General features: G+C 55.2%; 1 protein-coding gene across 4 annotated transcripts; it reads left to right on the top strand.

The window, feature by feature from the left end:
• Positions 1-12,450: 12,450 nt before the first annotated feature.
• On the top strand, positions 12,451-23,621 carry LOC128845148 (zinc finger protein 883-like). Of its 4 annotated transcripts, none has more exons than XM_054043509.1 (5): positions 12,451-12,617; positions 14,438-14,525; positions 15,195-15,321; positions 20,667-20,780; positions 21,123-23,621. In XM_054043509.1, exons 2-5 carry the CDS (start codon positions 14,484-14,486, stop codon positions 22,586-22,588), a joined length of 1,749 nt encoding a protein of 582 aa, XP_053899484.1. In that variant the 5' UTR covers positions 12,451-12,617; positions 14,438-14,483; the 3' UTR covers positions 22,589-23,621. The 4 variants fall into 4 exon arrangements, with proteins under 4 accessions (XP_053899484.1, XP_053899483.1, XP_053899485.1 ...); XM_054043508.1 differs by having other exon boundaries at positions 21,120-23,621; XM_054043510.1 differs by lacking the exon at positions 15,195-15,321.
• Positions 23,622-24,206: the final 585 nt, after the last annotated feature.

Below are 24,206 nucleotides of genomic sequence, written 5' to 3'. Positions count from 1 at the left end.
GCACAAGTGGGCTTTCTGCAGAGCAGCTCAGGCCAGTAGGCTCTGGGGCACATTGTCAGGAGCTCAGCAGCCTACAGCCAGCTAGCTCCTCTCCACACATGGATGGCTGTGGGGCACGGCAGAGAGAGGGAGGGAGAGACAGGGTGAGATCACCCCTGGCTGGATGTGCCAGATGGGATCATGTGACAAGAGCAGGGCCGGCACAACCCATTAGGTGACCTAGGCGGTCACCTAGGGCACTAGAATTTGGGGGGTGGCCACCGCGGCGGCCGGATCTTCAGCCACCCCGGTCATCGTTGATATTTCAGGGGCGGGACCTTTCGCTGCCTCTGTTGGGGGCGGCATTTCGGGGCGGGACCTTCCGCTGCCTAGGGCGGCAGAAAATCTGGTGGCGCTCCTGGACAAGAGGAGATGTTTCTCCAATGCCCCAAGGCCAGGGGTCGCTCCATGGCACTCAATGGGGCCTGGAGATTCCCCTTTCCCTGGGGGTTTATTTGTGAATTGTACATTAGTCTAACTTCTGGGAATGAACCAACTGAAAGAGCAGCAACTGGCTCCCTACACACCAGACACTTTGTACCGGAGTAAGTGGCCATTTGATAAAGATGACTGTCCAGGGAACAGGGCTACCCGGGGGGGGCAAGTGGGGCAATTTGCCTCAGGCTCCACAGGGGTCCCCCCGAGAATGGCTGAGGCTCCCTCCCCGGCCCCAGCCCAACCCCGCCTCCACCCCTCTCCCAGAGCCTCAGGCACCGCGTCCAGTAGCGTCCCTGGAGAGCGCTGCAGCTTGGCTCCAGCGGGGCCTGAGCTCCACCCCACTCAGAGCCGCGTGCTAAGGGGGTGGGGCTGCGAGCTCCGGGCCAAGCGGAGGGACCTCAGGCCCCGCCGGAGCTCGCAGCCCCGCCCCCTTAGCACACGGCTCTGAGCGGGGTGGAGCTCAGGCCCCACTGCAGCACTGTCCAGGGACGCTCCTGGACGCGGCACGCTGAGACTCCGGGTGAGGGGGGGAGCCAGGGGTGAGGGGCCGGGCTGGGGAGTTGAATAAGGGGCAGGGAGTCCTGGGGACAGTCAGGGAACAGGGAGGGGGCAGAGGTTGGGGGGTGGTCAGGGGACAGGGAACGGGGAGTCGGATCGTGGGCGTTCCAGGGGTCTGTCAGGATTCGGCGGGGGGGTGGATAGGGGTTGGGGCAGTCAGGGAGCGGGGGGGGGTTGGTAGGGGGGGGTCTCTGGGGGACGGTGAGGGGACAAGGAGCAGGATGGTGAGCGATTCTGAGGGGGGCGGGCAGTCGGGGGGCAGGAAGTGGGTGGGGGTCGGATAGGGGGCAGGGCCAGGCTGTTTGGGGAGGCACAGCCTTCCCTACCCGAAAGCTCATTCAGCAGTTTGAGGCTTGCAGAAGAGCCAAGCTGTTCGCTTTTCTGTTAGCGCTGCCGTCCCTTTCACTTCTCAAATGCCAAATGATAGTCTACATTTCATTTCAGTGCCATAGGGAGATTCATGTCAGGGGAGGGGAGCTTCATTTCAAATTAGCCACTGGGGGAGGGATCACATGAGAAGAGCAATACCACCTACCTCCTTCCCAACCCTACCAAGGGAGACCCCTCCCCCCCCCGCCGCATTCTCCGAGGCTTCAGAGGGGTTAATTCAGTGATTCTCAAACTTTTGTACAGGTGACCCCTTTCACATAGCAAACCTCTGAGTGCAACCCCCCCCCCTTATAAATTAAAAACACTTTTTTATATATTTAACACTATTATAAATGCTGGAGGCAAAGTGGGGTTTGAGGTGGAGACTGACAGCTCGCGACCCCCAGTAATAACCTCGTGACCCCCTGAGGGGTCCCGACCCCCAGTTTGAGAACCCCTGGGTTAAGTTAATTTTAGCACCCTCTGTCCATTCACATGCATGTGCTATTTTGAGCATTTCAGTTTTCACAGCATAGGCTCATCCCAGATTCTGGAACAACCTCAAATGCTCAGTTCATGGAGTATGTACATAAGCTATACTAAAGACAAACCCACAGTAACCGTCTCCAGTTTGTAAGGGACCCCATGGAACCAGTCTCTAGGAAACAGATAAATGCATGGAGGTTAAGTCCATTAATGGCTATTAGCCAGGATGGGTAAGGAATGGTGTCTCTAGCCTCTGGTTGTCAGAGGGTAGATGGAGATGGATGGCAGGAGAGAGATCACTTGATCATTGCCTGTTAGATTCACTCCCTCTGGGGCACTTGGCATTGGCCACTGTCGGTAGACGGGATACTGGGCTGGATGGACCTTCGGTCTGACCTGGTACGGCCTTTCTTATGTTCTTATGTTCTAACCTAAATGAACCCAAAGTTATGCAGACAGATATGAGTCAAGGAAGCTAGCAGAGTATCAGAAACCTGGAAAAATCTCTGACTGGATGGGCTCAGGCATTTGGTCACAAGCTGAGGTGGTTCAAAAGTTTTGATTTTTTTTTAAGCAGAATTTTTTTATTGTTTCTTTAAACAATCAAACACAGCAAGCCACAAATATTTGGCCACACAGTTCTGAAACCCCAAACCATGTTCAGGTTTTGGCAGACTAATTTCAGCTTTTCAATTAAAAAAAAACACAACAAATTTTGAAGGAAAACAGACATTGTCCGTGATTTTTTCTGCTTTTTAAAAACCCCTAGTTTTCGATCCAAAAAAAGTTTTAATCGAAAATATTTGTCCAACCCTTTTAATGAGCTTTAGTGCCTTTTAGCACTAGTTGATGCTGAGAACCAGTGATAGCTTGTAAAGAAGTTTTCTCAAAACTGGGTTTGTTCTGAGATGCGGAAGGTTTATTTTTCCCAGGGCCGCCCATGGAGGGGGAGCAAGTGGGGCAATTTGCCCCGGGCCCCACAGGGGCCCCCACGACAATATAGTATTGTATAGTATTGCAATTTTTTTTATGGAAGGGGACCCCAAAATTGCTTTGCCCCAGGCCCCCTGAATCCTCTGGGCAGCCCTGCCAGAGAACAGACCCCACAGGAAGACCTCTGCTCCTCAACCGGATGTTGATTTGGCTCTTTTCAGTTTCTCCAGAGTCCTTCCATTGAGATGACACTGACAAGATCAGAGCTCGAGGCGCAGCTCATGGAATGGACCCAAGACAAAAATCCCATTGTACGTAGGCTCAGTCTGCGAGGCCTTGGCAGTGTTGTGCTCCAGCCAGCAAAGGTGAGAGGCGTGGATTGCCTGGGGACCAAGGAAGCCGATGTCTATCGAATAGCTCAGAAATGAGAGCGAGATCCCCACACAAGCCTTGTTGTTTAACGCACGGCACTCAAATGTTGGAGGTGCTTTACTGAGCGAATCAAGGCATGACGTGGTCCCTGCTCCCGTGAGCTGACCCCTGATTGCAGATGTGATGCAATGGGGGAGGCGGGGTGAGCAAAGACAAAGGTTACAGTGAGCAGCTGGCACAGAGTGAGAGGAGAATGACTTTCTGCCCCGTTGGGGGGCTGTGCCAGCCGTGGTTTCTCATAGGTGGGAGTGGGATCGTCCAGCATGTGCTCCAGGCTGTCACCCAGGATAGTAATGAGCTGCCTTCTTCATTCCTGCAGGTGCAATTGTTACGGGCCCAGCTGCCAGCGATCATGGACACGTTCGGTGACAGGGATGGAGGGTGTGTCATGGGGGCCATGCATAAAGCTGCAGACATCATCTACCTCCTCGACGGGGAGGGGCTTGGCTCCATCTCCCAGGACATTGCAGTCAGCCTTCGCCCCTTCATTGATGATGTAAGGCTTGGAACCGCAGGATAAGTCAATTCCCCCCCCTCCGCCTGCCTCTGATGCCCTTGTCTCTCTCTCCCCATCCCCTTGCCTCCCGCCCCTCAGCCCTGCCATGGAGCCTCCAAGGAGTGCCCCCGCCATGGGTGGGGAATCTCCTGCTCAGCCACCTCCCTGTCAGAGCTCTTCTCAGCAAACCTCAGCCTCAGCGCCCTGCTCCCAGCCCCTGCTGCAGCCTGGCCTGGGGGAGAGCGGGCCTGGCACTGGGCAGATGACCAGCTGTCTGGAGAACACCAGCCCCCAAAGAGGTGGAGATTCCCAGCAGGAAAGAGGTGGGTCGGGAATGGCCCGGCTCTCAGGGGAACTGAAGAGCAAAAGAACTGCTGTGTTTTGTAGAAGCACGTCCCTGCAAGGCTCCAGCAGCTGCTTCTCCCCTTCCCCAGACCAGTCTCCAGCAGCCTTCCCTCCCTGTCCCCTAATCTTCCAGGGTTCGGTGCTCTCCAGACAGAAATTGCGTCTGGGACACCATGGGGCTGCACTGCCCTGCACAGTATCTCAGGCCCTGCTCTGCACAAGATGTCTATGGCGCTGGCCTGGTGGCCTCACTGCTCCCATGAGCCAAGTCAGTTAACGCAGAGGGAACCGGAGCAGTGGGCGGATTATGACTCTGTCGCGTTATGCTCTGATACTGCCTGGCTTTGACCGGGCTTCCCCACTCCCTGTGTGTCATTGCCAGGAGAGGGGCAGTGTGCGCTCCGCTGCCTTTTTACTGATTGGCAACGTGGTGAGCAGGGTGAAGGACCCGGACAAACACATTGTGCAGCAGGAAATGATCAACTGCTTGCTCCCGCTGCTGCTGCATCTTGAAGACCAGGAGGAGCGTGTGACACTGGTAAGTGCCACAGTCGTTATTTCCTTAAGAGCAAAGAGCCAGAATCCCCTGGGGCCCCCACTCCATTAATGGCCAGAGCCCCTTGCCCAAGCAGAGTCTTCTCCTCCCTGCTTCACTCCATGCTGGAGCCTAGTGCCTCATCCAGTCTCACAGCACACAGCACAATTTGGAAGAAAAGCCTTCTTCTGGGAAAGAGTCCTGACCCTCTACTGCAAAGACAGGCCTCAGGCCTTTGGGCTGCTGCATCCAAAGGTTCCCAACAAGAGGCAGCAAAAGAAAAGGGAGCATAAATCTGTAAGTGCCCTTCGGTTCAGGGAGCTGATATCTGCCCACAGCCTTCTGGAAAGTGGGTGCAGTCTGGCCTTTCTTATGTTCTTATATTTGGAACCGGGACTGAACAACGAGGTGGATATTGACAGATGACACAAAATTATGTAGGTTAGTCAGGCATAGAGAAGACTTTGAAGCAGTTGAAAAGGATCTAATGAAGCCATGTGACTGGGCAGCACAATGACAGATGAAAACCAGTGGTGACAAAGGCAGGGCCATACGCATGGAAAGCAGTGAGGTAAATGACTCCTACATATCGCTGGTGTCGGACACCAAAGCACGGTTGGTTGGGCCCAGTGGTATGAGCAGTGGCAGTGGGGCCTAGTGGTCAGGGTGGTGGAGGTCGAGCCGAGGGGAGCCAAGGGTTGGAGCCGGAGTCAGGAGTCAAGAGCAGGATTGGAACAGGCTGGGGAGTATGGCCAGGGCGGGATTAAGGATTCCCGGCCAATGAGAGCTGCAGGGGACGGAGCCTACAGGCAAGAGCAGCACCTGGGACTGAGATTCCCAGTGTGGTGGTCGTCGCGGCGAGGCGGCTGGGGGGAGAGGAACGGCAGCGCATGGAGCCGCCTCGCCCCCACCCCAGCCAGGCAGAGCCGGCCCGGCCGGAACGCAGCACGCAGAGGTTTTAGTGGCTGCAGCACGGGCCCCCCCTTAGCCCTACTCCTTTCATGAGTGCATCACTGCCCCACTTCTGCCCCATCCCCACACACGGTTACAGGGCAGAACCCTGTAGCTGAGCAATGAAATCCCTCTCACTGTAATGAAGTTACTGCAGAGTCAGGACAACCCCACCTCTGGGCTCCATGTCTGACATCTCACCCCACTGCACCGAGCCCGACATTCCCAGAGCTTCTCGCATGTGATTCCCTCAGTCATCGGAGCCAGGCGGGCAGAGGAGAAATTCTCCCAGACTCCCTTCAACCATTGCCAGCCCACAGGGCAGCGGAGCTTGCGGGGGCGGGGGGCTGTGTTTAAGCAATGCCAGCTCTCAGGGAAGTTGCAAATGAGCTTTAGCAAAGTGTGTGGGGGGGGTTGTGCCATGGAAAACTCCCCTGCTTGAAGGTTTTGTTCTTCCGATTTGTGTTCCTGCCCTTTTTCCCTCCTACAGACATCTAGAGGCTAACAGGAGCCATCTGAGCCCACCGCCGATCACATCTCTTGTGAGACGCCAAAGCAGCTGTTGCCTGGGAAGGAGGAGACAGAAGAGGCAGAGCAGGATGTGCCGGGTGCACCAGCCACACACAACCCCATAGTCTAGGCGGAAGAAGCCAAGCCCCTCCCCAGCCCTGCCGGACATGCTACAGCTGGAGCACCCGTGTGAAAGGGAGCAGCTCAGCTCAGTCTAGGCAGAGTGCCGAAAATGGAGGATGCACATTGTGGGCTCCAGTCCAGAAGCAACTGAAGCCCCTGACTGCAGAGCCCCGAGGAGCCGAGACCCAGCCGCATCCCCAGGGGCCTGCAGATGTGCAGGGGAGATCGGAGTCTCTGGGAGTTTCCCAGGCCGGGAGCCCAGAGACCCCCAGCCCAAGGCCTAGAGACATCTCGTAGGAAGTAACCTGGGTGAACTAGCCATTGTCATGCTGAGTGACATCAGATGTTCTGGTTGGATCCCCACTGAATCAATGGCAAACACATTGGCCATGGACAAGGCTTCGGGCTAGGACCCGGTGGAGTAACGAGGGCCCAGGTCCCCCTGCCCTGGCCGCCATCCATCCTTGGGTGGCAGCCCACGTCCCCAGTGTGCCACTAGACTGCACAGCCCCAAGAGGAGGGGCAGCCATCTTGTCTCTGAACTCTCAGCCAAACAGCCCTGCGCTGAAGGGCAGCGATATTGACTCTGGTCTCTGGGCTAGACAGCACTGAGGGAGAGAGCAGCCATATTGTCTGGAGCCATCGGGCCACACAGGCATGAGAGACAGGATAGCGGCACGGACTCTGGTCTCTGGGCCACACAGCCAGGGCCGGCTTTAGGCCGATTCAGCCGATTTGGCTGAATTGGGCCCCGCGCCAAGAGGGCCCCGCGCTGCAGCTGTTCACCCCGCCCCCAGCTCACTTCCCCCTCCTCCCCTGCCCTGCACGCCCCGCCCCCTCCCCTGCTTCCCGCGAATCAGAGATTCGTGGGAAGTCTGAGACTAAGCAGCAGGGTCGGGCCGGCCGGCAGCACGAGGTAAGCTGGGGTGGGGGCGGGAGAAGGGCTCCGGGCAGGCGCGGCCCGTTCCCGCAGGCCCCAGCACGGCCCCCGTGGCCCGGCTCCGGCCCGGTCCCCGCGGCTCAGACCCCCCCGTCCCCTCCCGCGGCGCGGCTCGGGTCCCCCCCGACCCCCCTGCGGCGCGGCGCGGCTGGGCTCGGGTCCCCCCCGGCCCCCCTGCGGCGCGGTGCGGCTGGGCTCGGGTCCCCCCCGGCCCCCCTGCGGCGCGGCGCGGCTCGGGTCCCCCCGACCCCCCTGCGGCGCGGCTGGGCTCGGGGCCCCCCGGCGGCGCGGCGCGGCTCGGCTCGGGGCCCGCGCGGCTCAGCTCGGGGGCCCCCCGGCGGCGCAGCTTGGCTCCGGGCCCCCCCGGCCCCCCCCCGGCGGCGCGGCGCGGCTCGGGCCCCCCCGGACCCCCCCCCCCGGCGGCGCGGGTCCTGGGGGCGGGGCTTGCTGCAAGCCCCGCCCCCAGGAATCGGGCCCCGCTCTTGCTAAAGCCGGCCCTGCACACAGCCCCGACGGAGAGGGCGGCCGCACGGACTCTGGTCGTTGGGCCACACAGCCCCGACGGAGAGGGCGACCGCACGGACTCTGGGCCACACAGCCCCAACGGAGAGGGCGGCCGCACGGACTCTGGTCGTTGGGCCACACGGCCCTGAGTGGCAGGGCAGCCATTTTGACTCTGGCCATTAGGCCAAACCACCCTCAGGCTAATGGCAGTTATTTGGTTTCAGCCATGGGACCTCGCCCCGTCACCCCTAAGGCATCGCTCATCTGTCACCATGAGACTGACCCCATGACATAAGACTTTTGGGGTCAAGATGCAAACATGAGCGGAAGCAAGGAGTGGCATGTGAGCCCTCTAAGAGCTCCTCCCACTCCTCTACCAATCTGGGGGTGTTTTATCTCCATCGCTCTGCCTCAGGAATGGATTTGAACAATGGGGGAAAGTTCTGGGGCAGAGTGACCCATCCGGAAGTGGGTCATGTGACCCCTCCGAGAACACCTCTCAGTTGGGGTGGGCCTCATCCCCTGAGGACCAACCAGAGAGAGGATTTCACCAAATAGGGTTAGTGCCGTGGTGGGGAGACCTGCCTGCGAGAGGGGCCCATCACCCCTCCATGAAATCCCCCCACTGTCCTCTACTAATCGGTCAGGGTTTCACACACATCCTTTAGGCCATCCCAGAAGGGAAATGTATCAATCAGAATAGGTAGTGCCCGAAGATCTAGGCAAGAAGCCGCCGATCTCTGGAGCTCCATGTTTGCGTGGCTGGCAGCATCACCCTGGAAGTCGCAACACAACGCTGCGTGGAATAGGCCGTATCGTTCCAAGGGTGTCTTTAGCAGAAATCACGGCCTAGACCTTCGGGCTATACCTGTTCTGATTGGTACATGTTACCCTTCTGAGATGGCCTAAGGTGGGAGTGAAACCCTCACCAATTGGTAGAGGGTGGTGGGGGGACTTCTTAGAGGGATCACGGGATCCTTTTGCGGGCAGGTCACTCCACTACAGCACTTCCTTGTTTGGTCAAATCCCCTCTCAGGGTGGTCCTACAAGGCTGACGCCCATTTCAACTGGTAGAGGACAGAGGGAGGAGTTATCAGAGGAGATATACAACCCCCTTCTGGATTAGTCACCCTGTCCCGGAACATCCCCCGATTAGTCAAATCCAGTCTCCGGGTGTGTAAAATGCTACCACTGTTGTAGCTTCCTGTGGCAGGTAGGAGCTTAGATAGCTTACTGTCCTTTTTCCTCTGTAGAGAAGTGAAGACATCAGGAATGGTAATATACATAAGCCAGTAAGTGAACCCTTCAATCTCCCCGGTCATTCCATTACAGATTTAAAAGTCACTATTATTGAACAAAAAAACTTCAGAAACAGACTTCAAAGAGAAACAGCAGAACAAAACTTCATTTGCAAATTTAACACCACTAATCTGGGCTTGAATAGGGACTGGGAGTGGCTGGCTCATTACAGAAGCAGCTTTTCCTCTCTTGGAATTGACATCTCATCTATTATTGGGAGTGGACTACATCCACCCTGATTGAATTGCCCCTGTCAACACTGGTTCTCCACTTGCGAAGTAACTCCCTGCTCTCCATGTGTCAGTATATAATGCCTGCATCTGTAACTTTCACTCTATGCATCTGAAGAAGTGAGGTTTTTACCCACGAAAGCTTATGTCCAAATAAATCTGTTAGTCTTTAAGGTGCCACCAGACTCCTTGTTGTTTTTGTAGATACAGACTAACACGGCTACCCCCTGATCCTTATCTCTAATCTGTTCATTAAACAAAGCCAAAGGAGCAGGGTTGGGAGGCTGGGCACTGACTTCCCCAGGATCATTCCTCTGCTAGTAATTCTCATTACAAAACTCCTGTCAAGGAAGAGCCTGAGGAAGTGTTCCTGGGAGGGTTTAAAAGGGTCTTGTGGGTTTAGTCCGGGTGGGAGGGGCAGTTCTGTGTTGTAATAATGTAACTGAGGGTTTTCCCAGCATGGCGGAGCCTAGAGTGTCTGTCTGCAGGGAAAGAACCTGAGGGCAATCGGGGTGTGAAATGGACTAACACTAATTCAGAAATGTCCCCGATTGCCTTTCTCGCCCTGACAGGCTGCAGAATAACGGCCACATTGCATCCTCCTAAGAAAGGGTTCTCAACCTTTTTCTCTCTGAGGTCCCCCAACATGCAAGAAAAACTCCCCGGCCCACCTGTGCCACAATTAGGGTTGCCAACAGGGACGGATTAACCTTCTGTGGGCCCCTATGTAGTCATTGTGGGCTCCGAGTGTGGGCCTAGTGTGGCAGTGCCATTGGTGCCATAGTATACCCGGTACTGAATCTCAGAGACATTTTTCATTTTGATCACACACCTCTACAGGACTATCTGCATTGCCACACACAGCTCCCTCAGCCCCCAGTTCTTCTCATTGAGCTGTACCCATGTGGGTTTACCAGTGTCCACAATGAGCAGAACTTTCATAGTGATCAGGGAAACTCTCCACATATTTATCTCCTTCCTCATTCAGACCTTCTCTAGCCATGTCCCAGTACCCCCCATGTCACCAGTCACTGGATGTGGTTCTGGTCTCAGCTCAGAGTTCCACAGCCAGCGGATACCTGATCAATTCCGACAAATCCCTCGCTCAGCCCCCATCCTGCCATGTGAGCAAGCCACCTGCAAACACCATTTCCCCAACGTGAGGACCTAGCCCTTGGGAATGGAAGACACCAGCCTTTCTCCCTCTGCTCCCAGCTACATGCTAGTCTATTACCTGGTCACCACCACCTCTCCCCAGGCTTGTTTCCTCTCTACTTTGGACATGCTCCCCCACCAGCTGGGGCTGTTCTCCCGCTCCAAGCCTGACCTGCTGCCTCTTTCCCTGCTCCCCTTGACGTTCCTTTCCTACGGGTGACCTCTGTTCCCTGAGGTTAACCCCAGTTTCTTTATCTGCTCTAGCTTAATGGCCCCAGTAGTCACAGAGCCACCTGCAGCTTCTCTGGCTATAGCCATGGGGCCAACTTCCAGAGGCCAGCCTTGGATAGCTGCAGCTCCTAGTCAAGGGAGGGGTGGCAATTCCAAGGCTGAGCATGCTTGAACCTTGCAACGGCGGCACTAGGGACTCTAAATCCTCAGCGCTGGCCCTAGGCAGCTGCAGGCTCTGCAGTTAGGCGCTTCCCTCCTCTAGGCCATGGCTTTAAGTACCTGAGATGTCCATCACCTGCAGCAGAGGCCACCAATTCCCACGCACCCCTCAGCTAGCACATAGTTGAGCAGAAAGTGCAGCCTGAATGATTTTGGAGGCTGGGGTGCCAGGAGGTTCCCATCCCTGAGCAGCAGCTCTGCAACAAGCTCACATGGCCCAACTCCGCTGTGGGACCAGGACCCTGTGAAGACAGTGGAGTTACCCCGTATAACCCAGTTCTGTCCAAAGCCTGTTGAAGTGACTGGGAGTCTTTTCATTGTCTTTAATGGGCTGCGTATAGAAGCAAAGACCCCATTCTAGACTCTAGGAGCAAAGTGCATTCTATGCTGCACTGGTTTCCTATTGTAACAGGAAGGTCTCACATTACCTAGTGAATAAGCAACACCTCCTACGGCACCTAACTTTTTCTGAGAGGCCTCCTGCCCAATTACTAAATGTAAACCGGCTTTGCTTACAAGGACTGAAAATATCAGGTAGTGTGGTCACAAAAGCAAGGCACTTCTGAATTCAGCGGGAATTTTGGATGTGCACAGAACACAGACAGGACTGGTTCCCGCATGGTTCCAGAACTGTAGTAAAGTGGAACAATTTTCAGCTTGTGTGATCGGAGGATAACTGGATCCATATCATAAGGCTGTCCTACACAAATGAGGAAAAGTTGAGGTGCCTTTCTTATTCTTTTGTTCCACTCTTCATTTCTATGGGGAATTTGCCAATGCAATATTACTGTCTTCCTTCTAAACAAACTAAAAAACATGGTAGTGGCTGTTGAAAATAGCAATTCCAGTCCTAGTTAGCACTGGGGAGATGCCAACATTTCTTGCTCAATTTTATCCTACTTTTCCTGCAGCAAGTTACAGTGGATCAGCACATTTGATTTGGGGGAAATGAAGTAACAGCCGCCCAAATTGCTCTTGAGCACTCCTGAATTTTGAGAGTGTTTAAATCTGGAAGGCAGGTGCTAGATTCCTGAATATTAGATAAATCTGGAAAGGAAAAGCTGATTTCTGCTTCCATGGCTCAGACGTGGAAATCCTCCTACGTGCCTGGTAATGTTCCTAAAGCTGCCCAGGTCCTCTAGTAGAGCCTCCCCTCCCTTACTTCTCATTCTAACTTCTGGTGGGATCCACACACCTCCCTTGTTAGGCTTCATTCACCCACGAAAGTTTGTGCTCCAATACTTCGGTTAGTCTTAAAGGTGCCGCAGGACCCTCTGTTGCTTTTTACAGATTCAGACTAACATGGCTCCCCTCTGATACTTCAGACAGAGAGGGGCACCGCCCATTCATTCCACCCAGGTCCTTCTTTGGGGGCTGCCAGGCGAGGTCACCCCAGCAGCCCTAATCCAGTCTGGGGAAGTCCTCTGACGGGGCTATCTGGGCCACAGCCGCCTACTCCTTAGGTCCACTTGTTCCCCACTCACAGTCCACCCCCTTCCAGCAGCCAGCTCCCCACCCACCGCAAGCTGCCCCGCTCCTTCCCCCTCCCTTCCTGGGGCTGGCGGCCAAGGGCATGCTGGGAAATGGAGTTCCGTCCGGCGCTCGCTCGGGGCAGGGAGCTGGCCAAGGAACTACAGCTCCCAGAGCCCCGCGGGGTGTGAGCGCCCAGGGGGATCCCCGCGCCCAGGCCCGCTCCCAGCGCCTCCGCTCCAGCGATGGGCCCCCCCGAGCTGCGCCCGGGTGACTCCGGGCCCGGCCCGGACCAGACGCTGCCGCCGCCGCTGTGAGCCGGCCCCGGCCCCGGCTGGGAGCTGCTGCCCCCGGGTGTGTGCGGGGAGAGACCGGCACTAACCCCCGTGCCCGGCCGGGGGGGGGTCTCCAGCCGGGCCCCGCCCCGCCCCGCCCCGGCCCCAGGGAGCGAGAGACCCGGGGACAGGGACTGGGGGCGGCCCCGGCACAGCTGGGAGCCGGGGGGCAGCGAACGTGTCCGCGGCCAGAGGCGGCAATGGGGGGCGGGCGGGGAGAGGCTGGCCATGGGGGGGCGAGGGGGTGCAATCAGAGGCTGGCCATGGGGGGCGAGGGGGTGCAATCAGAGGCTGGCCATGGGGGGTAGGGAGAGGCTGGCAATGGTGGGCAGGGGGGGCGGGGAGAGGCTGGCCATGGGGGGGCGAGGGGGTGCAATCAGAGGCTGGCCATGGGGGGCGGGGAGAGGCTGGCCATGGGGTGCAATCAGAGGCTGGCCATGGGGGGCGAGGGGGTGCAATCAGAGGCTGGCCATGGGGGGCGGGGAGAGGCTGGCCATGGGGTGCAATCAGAGGCTGGCCATGGGGGGTAGGGAGAGGCTGGCAATGGTGGGCAGGGGGGGCGGGGAGAGGCTGGCCATGGGGGGCGAGGGGGTGCAATCAGAGGCTGGCCATGGGGGGGCGGGGAGAGGCTGGCCATGGGGGGCGAGGGGGGGTGTGTGTGCAGCCAGAGGCTGGCCATGGGGGGGCGGGGAGAGGCTGGCCATGGGGGGCGAGGGGGTGCAGCCAGAGGCTGGCCATGGAGGGTAGGGAGAGGCTGGCAATGGGGGGCAGGAAGCTGTGGGTCCCGCCCCTCCCCCGGCCGGAGATCTGGGCCCGGCCCCGCTGCCCGTGTCGCTCCGTCTCCCGGCGATCCCGGGGCAGGCGCTGGCTGCAGCCCGGCCGGACGCACAGGAAGGGGCCGGGGCCGGGCTCGGGAGCGGTGGGGGGGAAGTGGGGCGGACAGCCCCAGAGATCGGACACGGGGTAACCCCTGGGGCCGGGGGGAGACCCCAGGGAAAGTGACTCCGCACAAGGGCGCCTGGGAGCCGGGGGGGGGTGTCCCCTGTGGGGGGAAGGGGGCGGTGTCGGGGAGGGGGGAGCCGGAGTTGCAAGTGGGGGGAAGGTCAGTGGGGCGGGGGATTGAACTGTCTGTGCAGCGGGGGGGAAGAAGTGTCTGTGCGGGGGGGAGTTATTTCATCCTTTCCCTGTTTGTGACCCTCACATCCTGGTAGAAATTCTTGCTGGTGCTTCCCCTTTTCTCGCTCCTTGTCACGGCTGGATATAAAATCCAGGAAGAGACCCCTGCTTTTCCTAAAATGAACTCTCTGTTCTCTGTTTTTTGCCCTATTTTTTCCAAAGGTCTCAAATGGCCATTTAAAGTCTTTGATTTGGGGGGTTTCCCACCATTTTATCAGCAGCGATTTCTCCTTGTTTGGGTGGGAAATCGTTGCCCTGAGCCATTCCCCAAAAGGGATCAGGGATCACTGGGGGCTGTTCGGGGAGCCTAGAGACACGGCTGCCTCGGGGATGGGGTGGCCGTTCCCTGCTAGCAACAGGGCATGGCAGGGGCGCAGGAGGGGAAGGACGGAACAAGTCCCCCATGGGGCCTGCCCAGCCCCGTTGTTCTGCTGTCCCCTAGCATATTGTTCAGAGACTGTTACTGGGAGACTTAAAAATGTCTCTGTGGGCTCAGCCTGGCAGGAGGGGCCAGGTCTACCTGGAATAAAGAGATCAAATGTTTTCGCAGCATGGCAGAATCTAGGGTGTCTGTCTGCTGGGAAAGATCCGGGGGGAATTGTAGTGTGAAATTAACTGAAACCTGTTCTGAAACCTCCCCCATTTCCCTTCTCGCCTTGCCAGGCTGCAGAACAACTCCACATTTCGCTCCAGCTCGTCCCGTCCTCCCATGGCACAGGGCAGAGAAATGGCTGCAGCGGAGCCAGTTCAGGTAGGGATTCTCGGGGGGTGGCTGGTGGGTTGCTGCAGGAGGGAGGGGGCAGCAATACACAGGGGGTGGGAAGGTTTGGGTTGTCTGGTTTGGAGGTTGGAACAGGCAGGAAATTCCCAGGGTGGAGAAAGGGAGGAGGCCGGGGTGTGGCAAACTTGCTGGGCCTTGTTTAATATGTGGCCTGGCGTCTAGGATCAGAGCCATGCGGACTGGAGGTGAAATGCCCTAATTTATAGAAGAGGACTCAACCCACCTAGGTGGGGCTAGGAAAACAGGCCAGACTCCCAGTGCTGGAGCCTGACCCGAGTAACCAGCGGCTGCTGTGCGATAGGAAGGTGGCACTCAGCAGTGAGGTTTAGGGGAGATGACTTGGCCCTTCGTATCCAGCTCCTCACAATGAGGAGGGTGTTGGGCTCCCTACCAGGGAGCTCTCCCTGGACCCTGCTAGGGCTCCACCTCCTGTATCGGTCTCTGGCTAGTAGGTGTGTGCTGGATCTGCTGGGAGAGACAAGGGTCCCTCACCCTGGTGTTTCCTGGATGCTCTGAGTGGGGTGGGGGTGGGACCATGGTGACTGCGAGCTACTCAGAGCTTCCATTTGATTGGCTCCTCTCCCCCGTGAGTAGTGGGGCTGTGGCTGGGGCAGCAGGTTCTGAGTGGGGCTCTTTCAGGGGCCGGTGAGCTTCGAGGAGGTGGCTGTGTATTTCACCGTGGGGCAGGGGGCCCTGCTGGACCCCGCTCAGAGAGCCCTCTACAGAGACGTCATGCAGGAGAACTATGAGAACGTGACCTCGCTGGGTAAGGAGTCCTGTCCCCTCGGTTCTTAGAAGGGGAAATGCAGAGTTCAGATTCACGTCATCCCCACAATGCCACCTCTCCTCTGCCCTGTTTCAGCATTACCTGACTTGGTTTTGCCAGCTGGTGCCCCAACCTGGTCCCACCCCCTCCCCTAAGGCCCCGCCACTGAGCCCCCACCCCAACTCCATTTCTCTCTGCTCCCCCTCTCCTGGTGGCTCTCTCTAGCACCCACCCGCACCCACGCACTCAAAGCGGCCCAGGAGCTTCTCCTGCCTCAGGGTAGGAAGGGTGGCCTAGTGGTTAAGGCACAGGCCTCTGGCTCAGATGTTCTGGTTTTGATTCTCTGCTTTGCCACAGCCTCCCTGCTTAGCCTTGAGAAAGTCACTTCACCTCTGGGTGCCCTAGATCCCACCTGCCCAATGGGGCTCATGCTGACCCTGCCTCCTAGGCTAAATCCATTCATGCCTGTGTGGTGATACAGGCAATGGGGGTATCAAGGTTTTGGCATTCACAGCAGTGCCTGGCAAGGAGTCCCACAGGCTGACTGTACGTTGTGTATAGAAATACTTCCTTTTGTGTGTTTCCCATCAGCTCTAAGACACCTGAAGGTGTATTTCCAGAACATACAAATGTTATCACCTTTCTCCAATGGCACTGCCTTCTTTTCCTATTAGTTACTCAGGAGTTAGAAATCAGCTCTTAAACATTGCACTCTATTTATACACTGCATTTGATATTTCTCCAGCACAAATGAAAACGCACTTCTGTTCAAGGTATAGTAAAGATTCAAAACATAAAAACAAATGTAAATGCAAGTTCAGTTTTTTAAAAATGACTGATCTAAAAGCCTGTTTTAGCCTCTGGAAACTGTTTGGTTTTATAATGTGATAGAGAAATCCTGAGTATGTATCTACAGTGACCCAACTGGATGAGTCTTAACCATGCGTCAATGAAAATACAGTAGGACATGCTGCATCTTACATGTTAAGGAAATTGGCCCTCTGAACAATGTCCTTTCAAGGGCATACTCAGCTATTATGGAAGCTAGTAAAGAGCCCTGTTCTAAGGCTGTAAAAACAGATAGAACGAAGAGCACTCCAGGAATTGTTTAAAACAAATATCCCCAGGCTCCATAGCCCAGTTGGAGAAAGCAAACATTGTTATGTGGGGATTGAGAAGCAGAGCTCTGTACAGTAACTTCCTCTGATTTCCTTCGGGAACAACTGAAATGACTGTTTCACCAAAATACAACTGAATTAGACTATTATAGACTAAACAGACCTGAAATAGACTCTTACTGAAAATAAAACTGACCAGCTTTGTGGGAGAGACTTCAGATCAGCATCATCAGGTCCCTTCTCTTGGCCATGGCTTGCCAGAACCTGCTCCCCCCGACTCATCCTGTCAACTGGGTGACCAGGAGCTATTTCCCCACAGACGGTGCTTTGAGTGCCCGTCTCGTGCCCGGGCTGCTAGCGCTGCTGCGGGGGCTGGCAGGGGGGTTTCTAAGTGGCACAGGATCTCAGCCGCTCAGCCAGAGGGGGCGTTTGGAAACCCCATTAAAGACCCTCTGTGTGCGAAGGGGTGGGAGTGGACAGAACGATACAGCTCTCCCCTCTGGCTCCCAGCCACGGAGCAGCAGCAGCCAGCACAAGGGGGAATTTACATTTCCCAGCTGCTGATCTCCGGAACAGCCCTATCAGCCAAAGCAACTTCTAGCTCCGCTCGCAGCTAAGGCTTCCGGATCCTCCGGTGACAGTGGGGATGGGGAGCAGCAGTTCATTTCCCCCTCTGCCCTCCCTAAATGGCGCCCTGCTCCCTCTGCCCTGGAAAGGGACCACCTTTACCTGCAGTAGGAGCCGGGCTAGGAATTACAGCCGCACGCTGCTGCAAAAGCGCTCATCTGCTGGCTCCATGGGTGGTGGGTGAACATCGGGCGTGGGGAGGCTGGCTCCCCCGCCCCTTCCATGCCCACCAAACTGATGGGTTGGAAACAGTGAATGCTTCTGCCCTGGGACAGGCTGAGGGGGCCCTGCATGCGCAAGGGCTGATTTGTGGCTGCCCCAGCTGATTATCCCAGCGGATGCTGAGCACCCACCAGTTTTTCCCCTGGATGCTCCAGCCCCGGCACGCCCATGGAGTCGGCACCTATGAGCAACACCCCAACGTACCCCTGACACACACCAGCGCTCTGCCCTCCCCTGCTACAGGATGCTCTGGGAACAGAGCACAGGGGCAGGACAACATGACATCTCACATCTTCTCTTTGCTAAGGAAAAGTCTGGATTTAGGTTCAGTGTAACGACCCCCGGCCATCGCTCAAACACTGAGCCTGCTCCATACAAACCAGCTTGGCCTCGCTCTGTAATCCTGTGGGCCGTCCCTCCGGGTCTGGCCCTCAGGCAGGCCCTGCGGAGCCCTTAGCACTGCACTCAATTGGTGGGGAAATGAGCCATCTTTAGAGCTCAGTCTGCTGGCTCTGGGCTGGGCAAGAGTGAGTCTATAAACCCGGCCTTCAGGCAGGGCAGGGCACCAGCGGTCAGGGGCAGACTCTGCACACACTGGAACCCCTGAGGGTCAGCACCTCCCCTCCCACCCGCCAGGGATCAGCTGTTCCGCAGTGTGCAGGAGGGCGGGACAGCGGTGTGAAGAGACAGGGCAGGTGAGGGCTTGGAGGAAGGGGTGGAGTAGGGGCAGGGCCAGACGTGGAGCAGGGGGTCAAGCAACCCCTGGCAACTTGGTAAATGGGCGCCTATGGTCAGGGCAGAGTAACATAATCTGGAAGCCCAGGCCCTTAGTCAGGGCAGGGCATCAGGCAGTTAGGGGCTCTGGCAGGGGTGAGCACCAAACACAGGCCTTCTGGCCTAATGCAGGGAGGCTGACACCCCAGGGGTGGGCTGGCAGGAGGTAGGGGGACCCGAGCCCACCCTACTCCACTAGGTCCCAGCCCAGGGCCATAACAGTGGCGGAGTGGTCCACCACAGGATCAGCAGGGATCTGCCTGTCACACACCAGCCTAGTATCCGGCCAAGGCCCAACCAGACTCATCTGGTTTCCATGGGCTACTTGCTACCTCCTCTGGGTTTGGGACCTCTGTGCTGTATGTGTCCTTGTCCCCCTGGGATCAGGGGCTCTGGGAGCTCAGGCCAGTCCTCAGGCAGCAGAGCTGGGAGCTCCTCCGTGATCTCGTGCTCCAGCAGCGGTGCGGGAAGCATCCCTCTCCCTCGGCAGCTCCAGCGCACGTAAGCTGCAGGATGTGCTTCTGGCCGAGGCGGGTGTGGCTTTCCTGTTCTGCAGCCCAAGGGGTGGGTTGTGGTCCCCCCCAGGTCTAGTGCTGAGGCAGGCCACGCCTCCTCGCTACACATTCCCTTACCCTCCCCCTGAGTGTTCCTTCTGCGTCATTGCCTTCACTTTGTCTTTGATCAACCCTGGAGTCTATTAGCATGTGCGCCACCAGGCTGCTGACAGTCTCCATGGCAACAACACACCCTTGTGCACCTTCACCGACAACACCCGGCACTGAGATGAGGCAGACTAGGTCCTTCAATGTTGATAGGCACTTCTCTTCCTGCCACAGTCACAGCTCTGCCGAGCTGCTCCAGTTGATCCTCGCACCGTTCGGTTACCGCTGACACAGTGCACACAGCTGGGGGGCATGCAGATAAATGCTGGTTTTCCCATCTGTGGAACACAACAGAAACAATGACATGTTCTCTCAGTCCTTCCTCGTGTCTATTGTAGAGTCCTAGATTTTATGGCTAGAAAGGAAAATTCATCCATCCTGTGTAAGACAGGCTGTAGAATTTCATCCAGCTACTGCTGTATTGAGCTGAACCCCTTGTGTTTGAACAAACCATCTTCCAGAAGGGCAGCCAGCCTTGACCTGGAGACTTCCTGAGATGGAGGAGATGCCTCTTACATTCGTAGTTTGTAAACCTTCACACCAGCCTTACTGAACTATTTCCCATGCTTAGTGCCATCTCAAGAGTTAAGGAAGGGCAGAGTTAAGGTTCTGTTGCAGGTGTGGCATGTATTTAAACTTATAATTTCCTAGTTTTCAAAGGTTTAAGTTTAGCTCCCATCCACATGCTGGGAGACATGAGGCAGCACAGGGCAATGTTAACGGCATGAATGTAGTTCATTGGTATTTAATTACCTTGATTTTTAGTGGATTTTGTGCCAGTATAACTGCATCTACCTTAGAGCTTTTCCTGACATAGCTATGATAGTTAGCGGTGTGATTTTTCACACCCCCATCTGACAGAGCTATGCTGGCAAAACTTTTAAGTGTAGACCGGGAAGACTTTGTGTGGATTTTAGACCACTTTAAAATGTGACTCTGAAGCCAAATATTTTGTAATCAGAGGGCAAGACTTCCAAGGTGAACTTCTGCTGAATGCAAGAAAAAAGGACAACATGCATTGTCTGAAAGGTAGCAGATGTGGGGCTCAATCTCACATTCATGGGGGTAGCTCGGGTTCACTGACCACAGCCAACCCAAAGCAACATGGGGGGGCCACCTACTAACTGAGATCGACGCCAAGTGACTGAGCTCAATCGGGGGAAATCAGAACCGTAGTTTCAGCCCCAGCTGTGTGCAAGCAAATGTTACAAGAGCAAGATGCTTTTGTAAAAAGCTACTCGTATGTGTGGGAGCTGTATCTTAGGAACCTCTGTAACAAATCACCCCATATTTGGACCACAAACTCTTCCTTGAATGCCCATGAAAAATTTGCCCAACAAATTTCAAGACGTTCCAAAAAAACCTGTGGAATTTAGGGTAGTTAGAAAAGTTGATCTTTAAACAAAAAATAATATTTCTGTCGACCTAGCAATTGCCGCTGGGAGAGGTGGATGACCTGCCCTGACAGGAAAGCCCAGTGTCTACACTAACTCCCTACAGTGCTAGAGTTGCAGTGTCTCAAGTGTAGACAAGCCCTTAGATACGACATTCAATGACACCCCCCGTCCCTCCTATTCCTCACTGTGCTGAATCCCACCAGCCCATGCTCACCGGTCCCGGCTCTCCTACAACTCCCCCATTCTCTCGGGGTTTCTCTCTGGGATGAAGAAGCAGGTCCAGGGTAACTTCCCCTCTGGCTGGGGCCTTAACTTCTTGGAACGTGGAGTTCCTGTTTCTGTGTTTTAGGAGCCCCTTTGCTGAGCAGTGTCTGGCTGTGTGTGTTCCCAGCAGAGATGGGGAGAGTTAAATCCCTCATACGCAGAGTCTCCTGCACCTGGGGAGCTGTCCCCAGCCTTTCCATGCTGCAAAATGGGCTGGGGTTAAAGTAATAGAAACATCCCATGAATTCCCTGATCTCCCTTGTTTTCTTTCCCCTGAGCAGGGTGTCCAGTTTCCAAACCTGATGTGATCTCCCAGCTGAAACAAGGGGAGGAGCCGTGGGTCCCGGATCTCCAGGGCTGTGAGGAAGGAGAGATCCCCAGAGGTGCCTGCGCAGGTGAGGGATCATTAAACCAACTCAAAGCTCTCAGGGCCTGAAGGAGACAGCTGGGAGTCCCTAAAAGCCTTGTGAACACTCAGTGCTCAGGAGTATCCCCAGGAGGCCGTGTATCCTCAGGGCAGCTGTCGCTCATGGCTTCCTGCACATCCTGACTGACACCTGGCAGAGCTCCCTCCCTGAGGGATGTGGAGGCAGAATTGTTCCCCTCCTCTCTCTCCTATGGGAAAGAGATGTGGACAATCCAGCTCCTAGGTTTCTTTTCTCTCTCTCCAGCTCTAATTTTGGTTTGTTTTCCCCTTTCCATCCCTGTGTCTGAGGTTTCTCTCTCTGTCTCAGCAGGTGCTGGGATGGTGAGTGGGGAGAAGAAGCAGAATCCTCAGCAGGAAGATTCTGAGCAAGTGGCACCACATGGGGGATTATCGCACGGCTCCAGAGCGAATGTGTCCCGGCATCGTGTGCAGGGCAAAGCCTGTGAGAGTCAGCACAGGCCAGAGAGGGAGCAGAGAAACCAGCCAGGGGAGAAAGTGGGTAACTCCATTAATTGTCAGGGAACTCACCAGGACCTCCTGGAAACCACAGCCCAGCCGAGAATACCCACAGGAGAGAGAAATAACACATGCACTGAGTGTGGAAAACATTTCACTAGCCACTCAGGCCTTTTAAAACATGAGAGAATCCACACTGGAGAGAGGCCCTATGGATGCAATGTGTGTGGGAAAAGCTTCAGTCAGAGCATTCATCTTATTCGACATCACAGGATCCACACAGGAGAAAGACCCCATGAATGCAGTGAGTGCGGGAAAACCTTCACTCTGAGCTCTACCCTTATTAACCATCAGAGGATCCACACAGGAGAACGACCGTATAAATGTAGTGAGTGTGGGAAAAAGTTCACTCGGAGCTCAGGTCTTGTTAAACATCAGAGGATCCACACAGGAGAGAAACCTTATGAATGCTGTGAATGTGGGAAAAGCTTCACCGACAGGTCAGATCTTATTAATCATCAGAGGATCCACACAGGAGAGCGACCCTATAAATGTAGTGAGTGTGGGAAAAAGTTCACCCGGAGCTCAGGTCTTATTACACATCAGAAGATCCACACAGGAGAGAAGCCCTACAAATGCTGTGAATGTGGGAAAAGCTTCATTCAGAGCTCAACCCTTCATAAACATGAGAGGATTCACCCAGGGGAGAGAAGCTACGAATGCTGTGAGTGTGGGAGAACCTTCAGTCAGAGCTTTCACCTTATTCGACATCACAGATTGCACACAGGAGAGAAACCCTACGAATGCAGTGAGTGTGGGAAAAGCTTCACTCAGAGCTCAGCCCTTAATAAACATCAGAGGATCCACACAGGGGAGAGACCCTATGAATGCTGTGAGTGCAGGGAAAGCTTCTCTGTAAAGTCAGACCTTATTGAACATCAGAATATCCACATGGGAAAGATACCTCATCAGTGCTCTGAGTGTGGAAAAACTTTCACACAGAGTTCATCCCTCAATACACATCAGAGGATCCACACGGGAGAGCGCCCCTATGAGTGCTGTGAGTGTGGGAAACTGTTCAGGCAGAAATCAACCCTAATTACACATCAGGCAAGGCATACAGGAGAGAGACCCTATCAATGCTGTGATTGTGGGAAAGGCTTCAGTGTGAGCTCAGACCTCATTGTACATCAGAGAATTCACACGGGAGAGAGACCTTATAGATGCTGTGAGTGCGGGAAAAGTTTCACCCGGAGCTCACCCCTTTCAAGACATCAGAGTATTCACAGGAGAGAGACACAGCATAGAAACTCTGTGTAGGGCGGAGAAAAGATTAAAAAAAAACAAAACACATTTGCTAATTCCCACATAGTGACCTTGCGGTTTGTTTGCACCATTTGTGTCCCTCTGTTCTCTCAGCTGCCTTGTGTGTTGCCCATTTGTGCCTTTTACAGGTCGCCCTTCTCTGGGGTGAGTCCCGTGCTCCTTTCCCCCAACTCCTTTCTCCAGTGAGTCATTGGAGTGTGTGTCCTTCCAGCAAGGAGTTTCCATCAGCCCCAGGTGGGGGAAATTGGGGTGACCACAAGTCGCCTCACTGAGTGAAAATGGACATGGGGTTTGTCTTCTGCTCTAGGATTTCCCTTGGCATCGGCATGCTGGAGGTAGCTATCCTGATGTTTGCAGTGCTGACATAGCCAGTGCACAGGGGTTGGGGTTAGCTGGCATCTTCCCCTTTGGCCTGTCCTAATGGACACCCATTTTCCTGGTCTGGACAATCCCTGAGCATCATGTTTATACTGTCACCCCAGTAGCAGAGCGATTGTTAGTCACCAAGTTCCCCCTTTGCTGACAAAATGTCTCCTTCCCAGTTGTGCTCACGCTGGTCCAGGTGGTGCTGGGCAGCGGGTATTTTATCTTTTATCAGTTTCCTTATTGACTGTATATTTCAATATGACAAAGAGGAGAAGCAGGAGTGGGATAAATGTATCATTTCAACCTCTGCGAGGCCAGAAGGAAATGGGGCAAGTCGGAGGGATTTCCTCTTTCCCCATCACCATCACTAGGCCCACTCACTCCAGCAGCGCTGGCGTCTGTGTGAGGCACAGTGTAGTTTCTCCACCTCTATTCTACCCCCAGAGCGTCTCTGCAATTAGTATCAATTTGATCCTAAATCTGACTCATTAGAGCTGGCAACGAAAGTGTCCCAGACCTGGTGGATCCCAAACACTGTGACATCATTCCAAGTTTAAATCCCAGTTTCTGTCTATTGACAAAGCCACTTCCGGACTTTTTCCTGCTGATTTGGGATTCTTTGCAGATGAGATGGTCGGCAGTTTTTCCCTATTACGATGATGCTTCCCCCGCCCCCCCCCCCCCCCCCCCCCCCCCCAATAACAACTCCATAATAACCAAGTGCTGTTGCTGAAGCAGATTCGAATTGATCAGAGGAGAAAGCAATGGGGGAATCTGCTCTCCGGATTTCTGAGTCATCAGATGTAACCTGATCTGGAATTTCATTTTTCATGAAAGAGAAAGTGACTTACACCGCTCCGTGTTGCAGCTTTTTCTCTCTCTCCTGAAGACCATTTGGTCACATAATCGAATATCAGTTTTGTTCTCCAGGATGTAGCTCGGATTTATCGAGGACTTTGGGAGAAATGACTGTTAGCTAAAAGAGTCCTTCCTTAATTTATTTTTGGCTTTCCCCCCACCGCTGCATGATGACATTGCAGAAGCTCTATTTCAGTTCACGCACCAGGAGAGGCTGCTCCAAGCCATTGGGCCTGCTGCCAAGGAAACAGGAGCGGGTTTAGGCCTCCGTCCACTCTGAACAACAGCAACCCCCGATTGCACAACTAACTGAAGTAACTGGGTGCGTGTGGCCTATTTGGAAACGCTGTCCCTGTCTGTTGATGTGGAGAAAACAGAACTACATTTG

This window comes from Malaclemys terrapin, chromosome 11, assembly GCF_027887155.1.
Source record: "Malaclemys terrapin pileata isolate rMalTer1 chromosome 11, rMalTer1.hap1, whole genome shotgun sequence".
Lineage (NCBI taxonomy): Eukaryota > Metazoa > Chordata > Testudines > Emydidae > Malaclemys > Malaclemys terrapin.
Note: the sequence above shows the minus strand (reverse complement) of the source record. Positions and strands in the feature narration are given on the sequence as shown.